This window comes from Anarrhichthys ocellatus, unplaced genomic scaffold, assembly GCF_004355925.1.
Source record: "Anarrhichthys ocellatus isolate YVR2014 unplaced genomic scaffold, GSC_Weel_1.0 scaffold26, whole genome shotgun sequence".
NCBI classification, from domain to species: Eukaryota; Metazoa; Chordata; class Actinopteri; order Perciformes; family Anarhichadidae; genus Anarrhichthys; species Anarrhichthys ocellatus.
The window spans coordinates 2,934,392-2,953,771 of NW_022280056.1; the positions used below are offsets into that span (position 1 = coordinate 2,934,392).

Consider the following 19,380-nt stretch of genomic DNA (forward strand, 5'->3'; position numbering starts at 1 on the left):
ACACACACACACACACACATACACGAAACCTGAAAACATTTTGACAATAGCAACAACCATCTGTCATAGTGATTGTGAATGAACATTTCACAATTGACAGCTCTCATAAAGATAACTTTTTAAGGGAGTTGTGGGGTTAGGCCCTTATTGTAAGCGTCACGTACGACACCGACAGAGATTAATGAAATCTATTCAGCTCACGTTACCGTTGTTTTCAAAGGGAACGAGTTCCTCTCGGAGAAGGTGATTAGCACACAGACGTTAATTACCTTGAATAAGGTTTAGCATTTTGCTAAATTAACTAGCAACCTAGCCAGCACCGCTGAACCGTCGGTTTGTTTGAGACGTGACAGCTGACATGACAGTTCACTGAATCACAAGATAAACCCAGTTGGACTAGCACACCGTCAACCTGTTAGCTATTTGACTCAAGGTAGAACCAACTACGTTAGCTAACCTGCACCGATGAACGTGCTAATGCTAGCGTGAGCTACCTTAGCTAGGCTAATGACATCGAGGTAGAAAGTAACGTTAGTCTGAGCGGTTGGTAGCACTATTTACAAGCATTGCTTTTCATTTATTATGAATGCAACTACGATGTTTTCAAACAAAATCCTGCTTTTGTATTTATTGTACTACAATAAAACTGCCAGAACAATGCGGCCTACTTAGCACCACCAGGCGGCACATCCCCGAGGCACAGTGGCGGAGCAACGCCCACCTTGTCGAGCTCTTCCCGGCAGACGGCGCAGTACTTCTGGTCGCACAGCACCCTCATCTTGGTGGAGCAGCGGTAACAGACCGGGTGGTCGCATTTTCCCAAGGCGAAGATGTCGACTTCTTGGCAGCACAGGACGCAGTGCTTCTCAGTGTCTTTAGCGGTTGTTGGAGCCATGGTGGTTGTGAAAAAGGCACTAGTCAACTTCAGTGATATTTTGTTATTAGGGAGAGCTGCTGGAGCGCTTACGTAATGAAAAGCCTGAGCTACGGCCGTCACGTGATCTGTGGTACCTCCGATCTGTATAGTAAGAGGATGGACGAGCTTCCTTCCAGTGTGATAGCTGCTTAGACCTGTCACATGCGTGTGCGTCTGCGCAGGACAGCACGACGGCTCCACGTGCGTCCCAAAGGTGTGCGCCAGACAGCAGACCCGTAATAGCTGATGCTGATAGGAGGTCCTGTACTTTGAGGCCCATGTTAATAATTCACAAAGTCAGAGAAATTAAATATACACTTGTACATTTCTGGATTTTAATAATGCAAGTTGCAAATATGTTGAGATTAGTAGAAGAGAACATGTAATGCTCTATAGTTATTTTAAGTGAGCACTTATAATTTTTCATTAATCATTAATATTGCAATTTCTTGAATTTTAAGAGGCATAATGGAAACCAAGCCATGGTCATTTTTTGATTCAATCCTGACCGCTTTGAATTAAATTAAGTTCTGTTTATTTTTTGTATTGCTTTATTTCACTATTTTTAAACTGTGTTTATTGTCATTTTACAGAACTTACAAATCCCTACACATATACATATGCACATCTATGTACAGACTATGTAGATAGATGATAGTTGTTATTCCTTGTTTTAATAAAAAGGAATAACAACACTAATGGAAAACCTCATAATAAAATGAATTAATGAAGAATAAATGAAGTAAAATAAAGTGGGAGGGGGAGATTCAAATAGATGAAATTATTTAAATAGATAAATCAATATATTTTAAACACTTACATGTCCAAAGTATATGCAATATAAACTCGGTCAATATGAAATGTGACACCATTGTCAAGTTTCGGTGACTTTTATTAAGTTGCTTGTAACTGTCCATTATTCTCAAAATACCACCCATTCTATCAAGGGCACGACCTTATTTCACTATTTTTAAACCTTCTTTATGTAAAAGTATGTCATTATTTTTAATCTTGCTCGTTTCTGTTGAAATATTTTTGTTTAATTTATGCATTTCACTGTTTAAAGTTGCAGTCATTGTCATTTTAATAAAACGTTTTTTCTTCTATTTTCATATCTTACCAACTTTTCAAACAAAATCAGAATAATTAGAGGGACAGGTTTATTTTTGTAAATGTTTTATTGGTTAGAGTATTTGTAGGATGAGGATGAGGTTACCATTAAGGATTTACAGTAATGTTAAAAACTTGGTTCACAAGAAAGTGAGAGATTTCCAGGAAGTTAAGTCCCATCAGGGGCTCTGTGAGCAGTGATCAGTGCAGTCAGTCAGTGCTTTAATGTGGTCAAATGTTCATGGTTGTGAAGCTAGAGCTAGCGTCTCTTGTAGTGCTTGCTGCTCAGTCCCATAACTCTGAAGGTGCAGCTGGCAATATTCTCATAGAGAAGGAACATGAGTGCAGCAGTCAGCACCGTCTGCAGCAGCTTGGCCTCCAGGCCTTTAAACAGACCCAACATGCCATACCTCCTATGGATGGAAAACAGGGTTAAAAAAACTAATAAAAAGTATCACTATCTGATGGGAAGGCTTCTTAACATTTACTAATTTAACGATCTGTCTGCACACACAAAAGCCACAGAAAGAGAGCTGCATTATTATGGTTTTAATAGTTGACAGAAGATTAAAAAGACAATGTTCAGACTGCAGGCAAATCTGAGGCATTGTTTACTCATCTGCAATGTTTCATGTGGTAACAACATAGGAGTACTGTATTTACATCTGATGCACATTAAGTCAAATAAAGAACATAACAGCAAGTTGTAAACCAGATGAATGAAGGCAATGTGCTCTCTAGTTCTTAGTGGAAATATAAAGTCATGGTGACAAAACATGTCATTTTAAATGATTCAAAGATTTGAAATCGAGCGATATGCCCTGGCTATGAATGGTTGAAAAGTAATAGTTTAATTTGTTAATTGTCACCCAGATTGCATCAAAGCAAATTGATTGTAATATGGATATGCCAAAACCAGATTTGCACTCACCTGACTCTGTTGACCAACAGACACTTGATAGTCCGTATGCTGGACAGTAGTTTTGACTCGTTCTTTGACTCGCTGAACTGACCAAACTGTAGTGATTAAAAAGAAGAAAAGAAAACCTTGTGTGTGTGATGAAAGCATATCATTCATTCTGACAGCAAATAAAAGGCTTTTATTTGTATAACAATGAGACAAATCTGTGAGGAGGGTTTTAAATATACCTTTAAAAAACCTACCCTGAGAATGGACTGTATGGTCTGCAGCGGGTACGTAACAATGGTGGCAACCGCTTTGGCAACTGCGCCGATCATGAAAAACTCAACAGATGACAGCTGAAAGAGAAGAAGAAGAAAACTTTTGTGAAAATTCATGATGAGAGGACCAGTGGAAGCCTAAAGGTCTGAGGAGTTTGCTTCTCTTGAGGGTTTACAGGATTCAAACGTCCGCACTAACTGGTGAATAAGTGACACTCACCCCCTCCTTTATCGTGAGCGTCATGTTATCCTGAACTAAAACATTTATCCGCCTTCACTCCGGTGGACCACCGAGATGTCAAAGTGTGAAAACACACATTCAGCCAAAAGTATCTGCTTCACTAGTCTCCCTCTTTTTAAGTCACACAAAAATCATGTGAAGAGAATTACTGCATGTCCTGTGTTTACCCATCCAGATGATGGGATGAGCTGAAGTAACGTCCCTCCTCTTCTTGGTTTATTACGTTATGTTATTATATGTGTTTTATTTTATTATCATGATGTGGCACTTATGTTTACCTGCAACATTACTGTATTATCATTATAATAATATATAATATTAATAATTATATTTAGGGTATTCAGTGACAGTGTATTTTTGCTCTCTCATGTTATCTATACGACATTTTTCACCTCGAATTTGAGGGATCACTGCCAGAAATGTTTACATTAAAGTCCATGTGCAATAAAGTTATATTCTTTATCATTGAGTTATATATGTTTTTCTCTTAATAGAGTTTTTTTTGCTGTTAAATATCAATACGATATTGGCATCAGTTTAAAATCACAATGTCAATGTAAATAATTTATTGACCATCGCAAAAATGTCAAGATCTCTTGTAAAAATGCCGAATAATAAAAACATAATATTGTAATTTTCAACTTAAATGACTTTGTTCCTCATACATCGTCTCCCCGCATTAGTACTTTCTAAAATGCTGCTCTGATTTCAGCACTGATCTCCTTCCACTGTCTGTGTTCTCCTGATCCCTCCCTCACCTCCCTGGGAACTCCTCTCCTCAGCTGCCTCTTCAGGCCTTCGTAAATCATGAACTGGATGGCCGGGTTCAGCACCAGCAGCAGGGACGGGAAGGTCCCGTTCCACAGTGCTCCCACGCCCTCATCACGGACGATCTGAGCAAACGCATCTGCCAAAAACAAAAGAGCAAATCAGACATTAATGGATTTCTAAATTTGAAGAAATTCCCTCCAGGCGTTCCTGAGAGACCGCGTTCACAAAAATGGACCGGACGGACAGACAACCCAAAAAAACAAAATGACATGACCATTTACCCAGAATGCCAGAGTAGTTGGTGGGTCGTATATCTGCATTGCGAAACTTGGAACCCTGAAGCTTCAGCCTGGTGTTGACCACCCACAAAGGAGTGGTGAGCAGCACGTTTACAACACCTGGAGACGAGAAGGCAGACGAAAAATCAAGACGTGGACTCAACTCGGAGACTGAATGGACTTTCTTGTCCCGAGTCACTAAAACAAGGCTTTTATGATAAACACGACCCTCTTACCTGCTGCAACGCCTATGAGTAAGTCAGTGCTTGGTGTCGACTGCTTTCCCTTCAGGCAGCTAGCCTTCAGGCTGTGGAAGCAGTAGAAGTACACAAAGTTGGAGCAGCACAGGCTGCAGATGACCGGGAACCAGCCTCTGTACAGGGCGGATCTGCAGGAGGGGACAGCAAACACAGGAACAACTTAGAGCCCTTCTGACCACAAACAGTTTGTGCACAAATCTTTTCCAGTTAGGATGGAAATGTGTGAGGCGCTTGTGATGTGTGTGTTCATGTAACTCACAGTCCTTCCTCTTTGATAATTTCAGCCAGAATGGCTGGAGTTGATTTGGCCTTCCTATTTTCATCCACTGAAGACAAAGAAAACACAACTTGTTTTTAATAATGACATTACATTGATAACTGTAAATAATAATGGACCACTTGTTTACCTTGTAGCCTCAGCCTGGCGGTATCAAGAGGGAAGAACACTGTCATGGCAGTCACACTGCCCTAAAACAGACTGCAATCAGCTCTCAGGGAGAAGACGTAGCGCCTGTTTGTTTAATATTGAATCAATAGTGAAAGTGAAGCTAACTTACCATCGCTCCTGATACAGCATGAACCAAAGCCTCATACGATAAAACCGCGAAGCTCATTTTTAACGAAGTCACTCGTTTATTTTATGCTTCGACTAAAATAAACCCAGTGTCCACTTTTGTAAAACTCCAGCTACCAAAACAGAACAGCAGCTGGACCCTCGCTGTTTGTAATGTCGTACTTCCTTGTAGACGCGTGTCTACCTAACACGGAGGGGCATTATGGGAAATGTAGTTCTCGTCATTCTACACCTATCAAAAGATTTCGTTGCCTGTATATTTTGTCTTTTAGGGAATATTTGCAGGATCAACCTAAAGGAGGGATTCAGGAACAATGTGATAACAGAAGATAAATGTACTTATTACATTATAGAATATGTTGTGACTTTCTGCATTTAACCAGTATTTGTGTTATTAACGAGGATGCTGCTAAAGTTAAAATCTTCTTTGCAGGATTGACTTCCGGTGTGATCTAGAAGTCAATGAGGAGGACGTGTAATATGGTACATTTTCAGCACCGCAAAGACACCGTTGTGCATTTGCAGTGGGCTAAGTGGCCGTCAATGACTGGATAACAGGTTGTAAATGCACCACAGTGGTTGTCTCAAATGCTGCAGAGGAACATGAGGACATCAACCTGTAATGCAGGATTGAAACTGCACAGGTATGCACCTGGAATAATTATGAGCTGTATGGTGTTGCTGCCTTATGGCAGCAGAAAGTGTGTGCGTGGCCTCAGAGCTCAACAAACCCCATGTAGGCAGTTGTGTTTTTAACCCAAAGGATATCCAGTCCAATTGACAGAAAACATAACGATGTAAAGACGCGGCTGAATTATTGTTCAAACATTTATTTAGCTTTTTATATTTGTACTGCATTTGTATTTGTTGTTACTTTGACATAAACCTTTTTTTGTGTTGGAAACAGTTTGATTCAAAGCAGTAAAATGACGAAATAACAGAAATGCACAGAAACATACATTGTAGTATGCTTAATGCTGTTATATGGGACTCCATGCATGTTACAGCCATGCAGTGAATGTGACAACACACATGAAGTTATGAGCATTTAGACATTGAGAAAAAACAATTGCTGCTGCTCAGAGTTAAGTCACATGACCATACACCAAATTAAAATTCTTACACTTTTCAGGGGGGGAATGTGTATTAGACAAAAGATATGGCATCAACCCAACCCCTCACTTATCAACATGAACTTGAGCAAGGCACTTATATCTCAGCTACCGTGGTGGAACTGCTCAGCGAATCACTTTTCAAGGCTGGTTTTAGTGGGAAGCTCCCAGTTGTTAAATAAGAAAGCAGCAGCTTACATGCTCACACATGTCTCCTCTAAAATCATGTTTGTGACTCGTTGGTGAGGGAATTAAGGTACTGGGTTTACTGCTGTGTATGCCACTTAAATGCAACGAGGGGTCAGTGAGATGGAGCATGCACGCTCAACGTCACCTTCATTAGTGAACAGCTAAAATAATTTAAAATACATAACATTAAATCAGTCCTCAGACCATTCACTCAGCCACTCCTGACACTGCCTCCTCTGCTCCTCACTCTCCTCCCCAATCCTCTGTCCCCGGCGTCCTTTCCTCCTCTCCTCCTCCCGCCTCGCCCTCTCTCTCTTCTCTTCTTTGATCTTCCTGTCCTCCTCCACCCTGCGCTCCAGCAGGGCCTCCACGGTGGCCGGCAGAGTCCGTAACGAACGCTGCGGGAGCCACTTGGGATCCGCCGTGGGGAGAAAGGGGTCTCCAGCAGAGACCAGCAGGGGCTCAGGTTCCAGGGGAATGTGGAGGAGGTGTGCGTGCAGCATCATGCGGTACGGGGCGTCGTCCGCTCCAGAGCTGTAGGTGAAGTCCCCGACGATGGGGTGGCCTATTGCGCTGCAGTGGACCCTTAACTGGTGTGTTCGGCCTGAGGGGGGGGGGGGGGGGAAAGAGATGGTGAGGAGCCAGAAAGACTTTTCACAGCAGAGTCATGAAACACACAAGGTACTCAAGTTCAAAATAATCCCGAAAAACATCTCAAACACAAACAAATAAACGCAGCAGACTGCGAGTCAGGGCCTCAAGCAGAGAGACGCCGCAGGAAATCAGACTTTCAAACTGAGAAACGGAGTGTTGTTACCAGTGAGCGGCTGCAGTAGCACTTTGGTGACGGAGTCTCCATCGTACAATCCGTACTCCAACACCGTCAGCCCAGTTTGGCAAGGCTTCGGGTTCTCACAACCTGATGACAGAAGGAAGGGGAGAGATCAGCCAGAAAATAAAGGTGAATAGTTCAGTCATCCCAAGCATGCTTCATAAAGTATTCAACAATTCATTTAAATCACTATTAGACCTCTTAAACTCTGTGTGTGAATATTTATTTTGTTTTTATCTTCATGTGTCTGTTTTTACTTTGTGGACAAAAACTTGCTGAACAAAATTTGAGGTTTCCAGTCCAGAATTTAAAAATGTAAGACATGTTAAAAGACACACATACACACACACACACACCTTCTGTTCCCTCGATGCACATCATGTGTGTTTTTCCCTCTGAGGAGTTCTTGCCAATGGAGAAGTCCAAGGTTTGTGTCTCTTCCTCCACCCAGCCACGAACCTGGGAATCAAACCATTTATGTACTTACTTTTTAGTCACACGTAAAAGGTGTCGCACACAGACTGACATGTGGTAACAGCTCTGTTGTGTGCATGTGTTCGGCTGTGTTTGTGTCTGTGTTTCATACCAGGGCGAGGTAGGCTTTGGTGACGGTGCGGTCCTTGAAGCAGCGGTAAGCTCGTCCGGCAGCAGCCTTATTGAGGGCGACACAAAGAGCCCCACTTGTGGAGAAATCCAACTGATGACAGAACCTTTTAGAGGAAATAGAGAAACATGATGAGACTATCACTCTTTATGAGTGTACTGCATGTGACCCGATGCAGTTAGCATTTGTGTGATTCTGACCTGAATCCATAGTAGGTGCTCGGGTCTGCCAGCTGAGGGAAGCGGTGGCCGAGTTGCGCCTGCACGGTGTGCTTCTCGTACCACATCTTGCTGTCGATGCGGATGTCCCAGTGCTTGTCCACCACGATGTAGTCGTCGCTCTGGTGCAGCACACGCAGGCTCTCCAGGCTGGCCGACTCTGTTGTCATCGTGTGCAGTGCTTAACTCACACAACTCATCCAGACCTGCAGGACAAAGGTGTTGTCTTCATATTTCCATTACGACTGAATCAGGGAGTAGTGCAGTCTTGTTTAGAGTATAAATACAACAACTTAAAAGCTATTAAAAGAAAAAGTAATATTAACAAATTGCACTTGCAGCAAATCAAGTATTTATTATGAAAAATGACTCCTTTCATACTGATACATAATTGCATTACTATTACTGATGCCTTGATGTTCAGGCAGCATTTCACTTTGTAGTTGGTCGATATGGAGCTAATTTAAATTACTTTATATACTGTTGGATATAATACTGTGTAACAGGGTGTCATATTCTATAAACTACACGTTCAAACAAATGTAGCTGTCAGTGGAGTAAAACCTACAATGTTCCCCTCTGACATGCAGAGTAGACGAATACAATGAAAACACTGCAATAAAGTACAAGTACTTTGTATATTTGTACTTAAGAACTTGAATAACTGTTGTGTAACCAATGGAATCAGACAGTGGATGCGATTCTAAACACAACACTGGCAACCAGTCATGAAATGGAAACGAAATAACACAAACAAACATGTTTTAAACTGTAAAGCTCTAAAGCTGATTCTGATTCTGAGAGTAACAGGTAGCTAGCTGGTAGTAGCATCTCTTATTCACCGCGTAGTCTTACTGTCTGATAAATAACGGACTTTTGCCATAAAGCAAAAACAGCAAATACACAGTCGTGACACCAGCTCAGTTTAAATAATCGGGAAGACATATTGTTGGTTGAGTAACAGCAACTACTGCACTGGTTAGCTTGTAACGGCTAAGAACCGTTGGTTGGTTTGCTAGCCGCTGTATGCTAACACCGTATAAGATAAGCTAGCTGTTTGTGAGCGTCATAATAATGCGACTGTCTGCACAACCTACCTCTAGTAACCAGACAAGACTAATATGTGGTGCATTTTTGTCGACATAGCGAAAGTAAGCGTACATCTATCTATAAACATCGATGTAAACAAAACCCCACAAGTTCTTCTTCTTATTATATTCTGGCTGATAACAGAAACCAGTGTGTACAGCGCCATCTACTGTACGGATGTGTGTCGCATCATGGCACCATGAATTATGGATAACTTTGCTAAGTAAATATTACAGATTTGAGTGAGCTCTGGGTTTTTAGTCAGTAATCCAGTAAACCTACTTGTTGCTAATAGAACTACATAAAGTTTGTGTTTGTGAGTTTCCTGTGCTTAAGTGGTTCCCTAGCTTTTTATCCCGTGACCCCTTAGAATAAAGCAATGTCTACTTGTAGCCCCTCCTGTCACAACATTCATATGTCAATGTGTTGTGGGAACTTGTTCCAACATAGAGTCATTTTTCCTTCTCAGATTCACAGAAAACAATCTTGTGACCCATTTAAGTCCCGACCCTCAGACTGGGAACTGCTGTTAATGCTTCCTTCCGTAGTTGAAAGACATGCAGGTTAGGTGAAGTGGGAACTATACTGTCATACATGTTATTGGCAAAATAGCACAGGTGTTGCTGTGATATTATTTCTGCCTGTTACTCATTGCGACACAGGCTCCTGGTATTGTGCATGCTGATTCATTGGGACAATGGACAGGGCAATCATTCATGTCATTAGTTTTAGTTGAATTGCTGTGAGAAAGACCCACTGACTCTAACTGTGGTTGTGTTTATCTTAGTTTGACTTCACATACAGAAAAGCAGAAAATCGCATTTTCAATACATTTTTAATGGCCACATAATGATTTGCATCAATGCTATTGAACATGAAATGTAGGGGTCCATCTTCTTGACACATGTCATGTTCATTGCATTTGTTTTGTCTGCTTCTGCTCTGTCAGTGAGCATTGTTCCAGGTCACTCACACATCATTCATGACGTCCATAATCCCTCAACTTAACCTCACCTTCACACTTTTATCTGGTAGAGGTCCCTGGTCTGATGACGTGCTCCATCCGGCATTGTGAGCATGTTGTGTTTAAGATAATGACATGCTGGTGTTTTCTATTTCATTTGTGTATTTTGTGCCACAGTGTCTAAAGACCTTATAATAATGAAGTATAGAAGATAATAAAAGCTAATACTTGGTTTGTGAGTATAAATACATGATATTGGCACAACATGGACCGTATTTGAAATATATCTTTGTCATTATGAATTATAAATAAATAATGATCAATCATCCATCATTTAAATTCAAGGCTTTAGGATTTTTAGGGGTTTGGGTAGAGTTGAGTAGAGTGGGTAGAGTCACTATCTATTGCTGAAGGAGGAACCAATGGTGACTGAGCCTGTGGCCCACTGATGAAAGTACTGCAGTATTGATATATTAGCAGTTTTGAGTCAACGCACAAAAAAAGGATAAAAATAACTCCTTCAACGCGATCATCTTCTGTGCTGTGGATCCATATTTTCAGCATGTTTCAAACACTTATCATTTCTCAATGCTGTGATCTCCTCGTAGCTCAGAGCCGAGCTTTACGGTATTAGCAAAGTGCTGATTGTTGGGAATAAACTGAGCCTGAAAGGTGCAGGTCAAATAAAGTGCAGGTTAGAGTTCTATTAAGTAATCCCTCAACACTGCAGCAGGTATAAATTAGTTTTCAGCTAAGAAGATCAAGAAATATTATTGAATTGGAATTTCATTACCCAATCTGCTTCCCGCTCTGTGTGTGCCTGTGCTTAAATGAGAAAGATGTCACAGAACATGATTTAAATGTGGGGTCATGTCTCTATTGTTGGGTTTCTGGTGATTGTTACATAACATTTCACAGCAAATCATCTTAGAGAGCTGAGTGACAGATTGGCATGTTTACCTGGGCGTGCACCATGGCAAGAAAGCCCCTCACACACACACACACACACACAAAGACATGCACGTGACTCTAGTAATTTCAGTGGACTTGACAAACATTTCAGTCAGATAACAGAGGACGAAGAAGACGAAGAGGAGAGAGCTGACTGGCGTTAAAGACATTCATGATGACCTCTTTCAACAACAAGGATCTATTATTTTCAATTGATCCAAAACTGGATATTCTTTTGCTCTTTTAACTATAAAATCACAACATTCTCTTTGAATATTGCCAGATTCATCTTTTGTTTTGGGCTCTGTGAATGAAAATCTGCCCCTGCATGTTGCATTGCTCTGGATTTAGCTGACGCATGTCGTCCAAGGTGACTTTCTCCATCTGGGATTCATCCTCTTTGGATAAACTACAACACCAGCTGTGTCTCAGGTCTGTTTCCTCCACAGGTTTGCTGTCTGGACACAGTGTTTTCTCCCATTTTCAGGAGAAAAACACCATCTATTAAAAGTGTTGGTGTGACAATCACAAACTGTGGACTAACTCTTCTGGCCCTTCTGGAATTTATTTCCGCTTCACCGTTAGTGTTCTGTGATCTGTTTGCACACAATGCAGAATACGTCCTTTCTGCAGGCTCGCTGTGAAGAGCCCATAATGACATCAGACTGGGGCCTCCCTCTGCTGGTGGCTCTGCTGATTCTGGCGCTGGTCTACGCCTTCCTCTACCTGCCGGCTACCGCCCAGCGAGCCCTGCTGGAGCAGGCGCTCCGCAGCAACAACACAACCACCGCGGTGACCACAGCCGGCAAAGACGACTGGCCCACAGATGAGTAGGACAGATGGAGACGCTGGCAAATAGACAAAGAGCTTCATCAGAGGACAAGTGTGAGACAGCAGAGATGGACGCTGCCCATGATTCTGCTAAGTGTAGTTTTTACTGGCCAAATATACATTATTATATTATACAGAATATTATCATATGATATATATATATATTATTATATTATACTGAATTCCCTGTGAGGGTGACAAAATGAGATGTCCTGATGTGTTTGTCAAAGTGTTATTTACTGCTTTTTTCATGTTGGAATAAAGGTTAAATATTTAACTGCAAAGTAGTAATACGTGTTTGATTCCTTAATTTTTTTGCATTAAATCATTCTGGGATGTTTGCTGAAATTGATTGGATGTGGCACAGCCCTACCTTGAACATCTTCCACCAGCCGCCACTGATATCATGTGGTCATATGTTAGACCAACTGAATCATGTGATATTATACAAAATCTAACACTTCAATAAGTATCATCTGTAGACAGAAACGAAAGATTGCACACTTTTCTTTCCAGTAAATGGAAAGATGAAATTCCCTGTTTGATTCTCAAAGGAATATTTTTACATGTTGGTAAACACACTTATTTGCTTTCTAACGGTCTCCTGGCTGCATATTCAACTTATAAACGTGAGAGTGAAATCTATTTTCTCATCCAACAGGTGCTAAGAAATGTGAATAAGCACTTCTAATGCTTTGTGAGCATGCAGGAGGAATATCTCAAACGAGACCTCTCACTGGTGGTTTGAATTGCCTTTATTAAAAGATACAGGATACTAGATTTGACACCAATATTTGACGATGCAGCACTTGATCGTTACAGGCATTGAACACAGACAAATGTTTCCAGCTGCCTGTGCCTTTAAAAATATCCCTGTAGATACTGTATCTGCAGTACACGGCAACCATTGACATCTGGATATTGCGTCAGTATCTTTTTTTTTTTTTTTTTTTTAAATCACATTCAATTTTACAATAAAGTCGTAAAAAAGGAAGAGAATCTTGCTAAACCATGCAACACCCAACAAGCCAACATTTACAGTTAGTCTTAGATCACAACGATTTCAAGTTCAATGTTCAATATGTTCAGCAACAATGACAATATCATATCCAAAGACTTAACACAATAATGATATTTCTTAATTTTTAAGGGGATTTAATTCATCCCTTGATATACGTCTCAGTATTCTTTCAGATACCATCTTAAAATGTTTAAATAATGCTCAAAGCAGAATTATATTCACATCTTGTGTCCTTGGTATATGAGAGAAGTTCAGAAAGGGCACACTTTGTTCATTTTTAATGAATGAATTGTATGAAATTATTAAAGGACATACATGCATCTCTTTCTACAATATGCACAGTTCAGTTACAGTCTTTCAAAACGCTCCACAAAGACTTGAGAAAACTGCTGCTTTCAAAGCACACAGCAATGTTAAAGTATAGATGCATGTTGTGCACCGTATCAGAGTTTATTCATGATTTGAAAAGACAATATTTGGACAGTTAGAGCGTAATCTTGTTGTATGAATTGAATTGATGGTGTGGATTATCACTCAGTTTTTTCTTCTTCAAGTTTGTAATGAGAAATGATATTTGTGGGTATGTGATTTGATAGTTTGAATCATGAAACCATGGAATTGAAGAGAAGTCATTATGGTAAATTGTTGAACGTCTTCCCTTAATCAATCCACAGATCAATCAATCGATACCCTAAGACATCCTTTACCTAAAGAAATATATGAAGAAAATACAGGAGTTAACCGACACCTTGAGAAAGTAATACAATCTCCAACGGCATCTTCTTTTCTTGAACAAATATTCTAGACAGGGGTTTCAAACTGGATTTTGCCACCCCTATTTAATTTCTATTTTGGGGATAGTTTTGCTCTAAGTTTTAGAAATACAATAATCAAAACATATATAAACCCTTGGGGGATGTAAACTGGAATTGCAATGTTGCCATTGATCTATTTTTAGCCTATATTTGTGTACATTTTGGCACACCATTGAAAATGCAGTATTAGCTCCTAGCAGTTCCTGTTTGCAGTGTACCGAAGGCTGTACATGCATCTGTCACTGGATTACTTTGATACTGAAGAAAACTTAAAATACACATGGTGATTCTGAGGCAATGTTTTTTTTGTAGATGTACATGTTTTTTTGCGATGGACATCAGAGACAATGATGTCCCCGGGATCCTATAAGTCACACTGAATCTAAAAATACGTTAATTATGTCTGAGAGACTTATGGGTTATGCATGCATTTTGACGCAATTTGTGACAACCAGGTGCTATCAAGGGCACAAATATGATCCACGCAAGTACATGCACGTAAATGACAACGCCTGGCACAGCCGGCACGATAACGCGACCCTGGTGAACATAATCAGCGTTTGTTTTTACACACCAGTAACTGAACAGACCGCCGTCCTCAAGGGGGCGACATGGAGCTAATCAGAGTGATTCCAAGATCACGGAGGTAAAAAAAAACCCAAAGAAGCTAGCTTCTGTGGTGGAATGTGTTTTCAGTTGCATAACTAAATATGTCGATGCATACAAAATGTTCAGCTTCACGCTCGCGTTGTGTAAATATTTTTTCATGACACAATCGCTGCAATGTGTGAAACCGATCTTGCGTCTGCGTACTAACGTGGATCATGTTTGTTCCCTCGAGGTTTTGAGGCCTTCATGAGCTGCATGTCACACATCAGCTTTGCCACATGTCACCATTCCTTCAACTATTATTGGTATAGTACTGGAATAATTCCTATTGAACATCCAAATGCACAGTATTTACATATTTCCTCTCTTCTCTTTGGGGACGTCTGTGTGACAGATATTGAGTGTTTGTCATTATGTAATGTGTGTAGGCCTATATATTGTATTTCCATTTGTGCCACAAACTGACTTCCTTTAATTGCCTGCTTTTGCAGACCACAGATCTACAGATGTAGAATAATCTGGAAGAAGAATATAAATGCAGTGAGAGAAGGCAGAGAGAGGGGGGGATTCTTTTCTCTAAAAGTTCCCGTCAGGACACCTGCACCGAACAGACAAGGAAGAAAAGGTAGAAGAGGAGACCGAGGAAGAAGAGGAGGGGAAGTAGAGCCTCCTGTCTCGGGACCATTGCGAGGCTGCTCTCACAGGACAAGATGGAGGAGGGTGAAAAGGGGAAGGAAAAGAGAGGAGGGGGAGAGCAGGAGTGAAAGACGGGAAGAGCAGCATCATCTCTCTCTCACTCTATTCATTCCAGTCCTTGTTGAGGTCGAAGTTCCACTCCCAGTCCAACAAGGTGTTCTTGTCGTCGTCGGTGAAGTGGGATTTGACCTGATAGTGGCCGCGTGACATCATGCCTCTGGGGACCTCGTCAACCGGGCAGAGAACCTCGTGCTCCTCCTCCTTTGGGCAGTAACTTCCCACCATGTGCGACACCTTCTCCACTGCAGGAAGACACAAAATGGACACTTGGAGCAATACGACTTAACTAATGCGGAAAACAAGTTGGATGAAGCCGTTTGTGGCTCCATGGGGGAGCTGGGTGAAGTCCAATAAGTTGTCTCAAGTGATGTCATTTGAGTCAGTGTCATTTGGTGATGAAAACTACAAACTATTACAGAAGAATCCGGGGATGTGGAGTTGTAAGAAAGGTGTGAAAACATATTACAATATGTATCAATATGTATAATTCACAATAGGTTAGTTTTAGCATATTGTTTGCATTTGATGCAAACAGTAGGCCACAAATTACAAATAGTAACTCTGATTGATGTTCGGTTATGTCTTATTGTCCCTTTATGATCAGCATCATTGAGAACACTAGATGGGTATTCCTGTATGTAGTCTTAACAAGGTGAAGCCGAGTGGCCTTACCCGTTATTCCTTTTCTGGAGGTCACATGATGGTACCGCAACCCAGCAACGATTTCTCTGTTCACCTGCACGCGCACACACACACACACACACACACACACACACACACACACACACACACACAGTTTCATCAGATCTCCAAATATTGTCAAGGACTTTTCTGACAGTGGCTGACAAAACTGGCACCCCTACTTTACCATAAACCTACTGTGACATGTATTTATCAGCCCGGTATGTTTAATTTTTCCTCTTTGACTTTTAGTCCCTAGCGTGGGTCAAGCTCCAAAAACAGTGGATACTACATTTCCCATAATGCAACTCAACAACTTCTTTTATTAAAAGCATTTGTAATTGTTGCTCGTTTTGAAGAGAACTGTATATAAATAACCTGTATCATTATCAATGTGTCTTTACTGCACAGATAGCCAATAACAGAGTTCAATTTTACAATTACACAGAAAGTTAGGATTTGTATCAAACTGCATTAAAAGACAGCAGTGAGGCCATCTGTCCAGCAGGTGTCCTCACAGCAGAGCAAAGTCAATCACTCTCTGAGCTGTTTGGTTATTCTGAGAACGTCTCCCCCCCCCCTCAAGACTAAATCCCACCAGTACGGTAGACGATTTGAGCCATTTTCAACCATGAAATGTCAATATTACAAATACACTACAACCATATCGCTCACAACTTAAAAACATGTTTAACTGTGTTTAACTCTTTAATCCTGAAGGGAACATGAATGTGTATGTCACAGCAATCCATCCAGAAGTTTGAGACTTATAACTGAAAACTACAAATGGGAACCTGGTGGAAATCAATACATTAGTTATAATAGAGATATTTCAGTGAAAGCCAAACATGTCAACCTGCTGGTGACAATAGGGGAAACGTCAAGAGATCACTAAAGTCAGTGGGCTTCATCCTCTGGGGGCCGTGAATGTCTGTACATGATTTCATCTCAATCCATCTGATACTTGCTGAGATATTTCAGTCTGGATCAAAGCGATAGACCGATCAACTGACATTGTCATCAGAGACACCTCACTCGCATGGCTAACAATACTATCAAAGAAATTTAAAAGTAATAACTTTTTACTTAATCACTATAAGACTTGAGAAACTTGCAACCAAAGAAAGAAAGTTGCTTCTCTGGTATTAATCTTTAATGGCACTATAAATGAAACAGCACTAAAAAGACTCATTAAATATGATAATGGGCTTGATTGATAACATGGTTTGATCGTACATTGTGGCTGACTCAGCACGGTCTCCTATCGCTTAATCACTTATAGTGAATACCTGATCATGTGTTGGTTCATTCCATCCAAACACACAGTGATCCATTCACGTTGTAATGTACAGCTGTGCTTCTCTGCTCTGAGGTTGCCAAAATTAGTTTTGCACAGTGTAACAAAAATCAAACATAATGGATAATTTATACAAAACTTTGTTTTTTGTGCTCACTTGAAGATACTTAAGCTACTTGTAGGCAACATTCTGTTACAGGGCAGTATTTGTGCACAGTGTCAGATAAAGACCAGGCCACACCAGACCAGGCTCAGCTTTTCTTAGATACATGTAGGGCGGCTTCAAGGAAAAAAGGTTGGGAACCAGTGATGTAGAGTAAACCTCTCCAAACCTTAAGATCCCTCCGTTACTGCGTCGATCCATCTTACCTTGAAGTGCATCTTCAGTCTGTACGTCACGCCTTCCTTTAGGGAGAGGGTCTTCTCCTTCAGAGCGCTCAGGTCTCCTGCACAAACAACAACCATCAAACATCCCTCATGGTCAACATGACTCATTCTGTATGATATCACCTGCTTCAGCATCTCAGAATGACTCACTACATGATCACACTGCTTCTGATTTACACAAATATATAAAGCTGAATCTTATTAGAATGACCATCTGGAGAAATTGCTCCTCTTTAGCCCAAAATATGTATTGTTATAAAACTAAAATAGGTTTTTATAGTTTTTATCAGATAGTTTTCCCTGTTTTTCCAAACTTTATTGATTAAATATCCAATCAAAAAGACATAGGTGTTGAGGTTTAATTAAAATTAGTAATTGATTTACAATCAGAACAGATAAGAGAGAAAAAGGAACTTGAATGTTCAAAAGAAACAAAACTAAAATACGTGCACAAAAAAAGGATTTTGAAACCGACAAGGAATTAAACATTGCATAGTTAATTCAAATAAGTTATAACTTAAATAAAGAATATAGTATGAAAGTTTTTCGTTCTTGAAAGCCGTTAGTAAGTCTGAGTTAGGTTTAATACAATAGCAGCTGGAAATACACAAATACACACTGGCATGTGTTTACTTAATAAGATAAATGTGGCTCACTGCAGGTCAAAATCACTAAAATATACACTTCACTCTCATTGTGTGAGCTAAATAAGAGGAATTGAAGTCATAAAAGTGGAAAGTCTTCTGCTTTTATACATAAGAGCTACTGGTACAAAACAGAATGGCTTCTTTGTTCAATAAAATCGTCTTTGTCTTGCTGTTGGGTTGAACGGGTTCATATTGAAGAGAGAAAAGTATCCTGGACCATTGTAAAAAGCACACAGCAATCAGAAATGCATCCACTGCCTAATCACTTTATATCTCAATTTAAACCTGACCATCAGTCCTGAGTGCCTCCTAATGGATGGAGAGAAGCAAGGGAAGGAGGAGAGGAGAGGAGATGGAGGAGAGATAGAGGAAATGGGGAGAGAGGCAGAAGACAGCAAAGCAAGAAAAAAGGAAGTGACTTCAGAAAACACACATAAACAGAACATAGTACATCTCTCCCTCAGAAGTGCAGCATTATAGGTTTGATTCCCACCGGCGTCACCCAAAATGAAATATATATGCACTTGTGCAACATTTAGGCACGAAGAATCGCCATATTGCTCTTTCTAATGAAAATCTTCGAACTCTACTTATGTTGACAGTCATATTTTCACTTAAATTGAGAATCTACATGCCCCCCTGTGGTTTGGTAGATTTATAGCACCATAAGAAATACTTGAAACTCCCCATTAAACTAAATCAGAAATGGATGTCATAAAGGTAATAAAGCTGTTCCTCACTGGCCGACATTTGAGAGATTTATCTCTATCTGTGTCTCGGTTCCATGGATTCCAGTTTCTCTCTCTCTATGAACTGTTGTATGTAAATCTCCTTCTCCCTTCTCCCTTCTCCTCCCTCCGACTCGTCTCCTCCTCTCCTTCCTCTCGTCTCAGGAGATAGAGAAAAGAGAAAAGATGCTGGCCTCCCCCGGGAGCGTCTGACTGAGAAAATAGGTCAGTGTGGAGAGCTGTCTACCTGTTCTCCTCACCCACACACGCACACACACACACACACACACACACACACACACACACACACACACACA

The 19,380-nt window shown here is 40.6% G+C and overlaps 4 protein-coding genes across 5 annotated transcripts in view; all 4 read right to left on the reverse strand.

Moving 5' to 3' along the window:
* znf598 (zinc finger protein 598) overlaps window positions 1-1,105 on the reverse strand; it is a 17,144-nt gene extending 16,039 nt beyond the window's left edge. The window contains exon 1 of the mRNA XM_031862002.1: window positions 722-1,105. Within this exon, the coding sequence (XP_031717862.1) occupies window positions 722-895 (174 nt within the window). The 5' untranslated portion in view covers window positions 896-1,105. The remainder of the gene's footprint in view (window positions 1-721) is intronic.
* A 1,125-nt stretch (window positions 1,106-2,230) lies between these two features.
* On the reverse strand, window positions 2,231-5,510 carry slc25a17 (solute carrier family 25 member 17). Of its 2 annotated transcripts, none has more exons than XM_031862219.1 (9): window positions 5,316-5,510; window positions 5,166-5,226; window positions 5,018-5,084; window positions 4,735-4,886; window positions 4,502-4,618; window positions 4,208-4,356; window positions 3,191-3,286; window positions 2,958-3,043; window positions 2,231-2,439 (listed from the first exon to the last, which is right to left on the reverse strand). In XM_031862219.1, exons 1-9 carry the CDS (start codon window positions 5,370-5,372, stop codon window positions 2,286-2,288), a joined length of 939 nt encoding a protein of 312 aa, XP_031718079.1. In that variant the 5' UTR covers window positions 5,373-5,510; the 3' UTR covers window positions 2,231-2,285. The 2 variants fall into 2 exon arrangements, with proteins under 2 accessions (XP_031718079.1, XP_031718080.1); XM_031862220.1 differs by having other exon boundaries at window positions 5,166-5,179; window positions 5,316-5,509.
* Window positions 5,511-6,081: 571 nt separating this feature from the next.
* On the reverse strand, window positions 6,082-9,499 carry rpusd1 (RNA pseudouridine synthase domain containing 1). Its single transcript, XM_031862230.1, has 6 exons — window positions 9,385-9,499; window positions 8,270-8,493; window positions 8,052-8,175; window positions 7,822-7,924; window positions 7,451-7,552; window positions 6,082-7,237 (listed from the first exon to the last, which is right to left on the reverse strand). The coding sequence occupies exons 2-6, from the start codon at window positions 8,455-8,457 to the stop codon at window positions 6,825-6,827; spliced, it is 930 nt and encodes a 309-aa protein (XP_031718090.1). The 5' UTR covers window positions 8,458-8,493; window positions 9,385-9,499; the 3' UTR covers window positions 6,082-6,824.
* Window positions 9,500-12,859: 3,360 nt separating this feature from the next.
* The window catches only part of LOC116391510 (rho GDP-dissociation inhibitor 2-like), a 21,458-nt gene continuing 14,937 nt past the window's right edge, over window positions 12,860-19,380 (reverse strand). Inside the window, exons 4-6 of the mRNA XM_031862165.1 lie at window positions 17,671-17,747; window positions 15,996-16,059; window positions 12,860-15,565 (exon numbers count right to left, since the gene is read on the reverse strand). Coding sequence (XP_031718025.1) covers window positions 15,366-15,565; window positions 15,996-16,059; window positions 17,671-17,747 — 341 coding nt within the window. The 3' untranslated portion in view covers window positions 12,860-15,365. The remainder of the gene's footprint in view (window positions 15,566-15,995; window positions 16,060-17,670; window positions 17,748-19,380) is intronic.

Bases quoted from the DNA above. Each gene is read 5' to 3' on its own strand.
- rpusd1 (XM_031862230.1), bottom strand. From the start codon at position 8,457: ATGACAACAGAGTCGGCCAGCCTGGAGAGCCTGCGTGTGCTGCACCAG. The intron at 8,176-8,269 runs GTCAGAATCACA...TTCCTCTAAAAG, and splicing joins AGCACCTACTATGGATTCAG to GTTCTGTCATCAGTTGGATT. The intron at 7,553-7,821 runs GTGTGTGTGTGT...TTCTGTCATCAG, and splicing joins GTGCATCGAGGGAACAGAAG to GTTGTGAGAACCCGAAGCCT.
- slc25a17 (XM_031862219.1), bottom strand. From the start codon at position 5,372: ATGAGCTTCGCGGTTTTATCGTATGAGGCTTTGGTTCATGCTGTATCA. The intron at 5,085-5,165 runs GTAAACAAGTGG...CTTTGTCTTCAG, and splicing joins CGCCAGGCTGAGGCTACAAG to TGGATGAAAATAGGAAGGCC. The intron at 4,357-4,501 runs GTAAATGGTCAT...TGTTTTTGGCAG, and splicing joins CAACTACTCTGGCATTCTGG to ATGCGTTTGCTCAGATCGTC.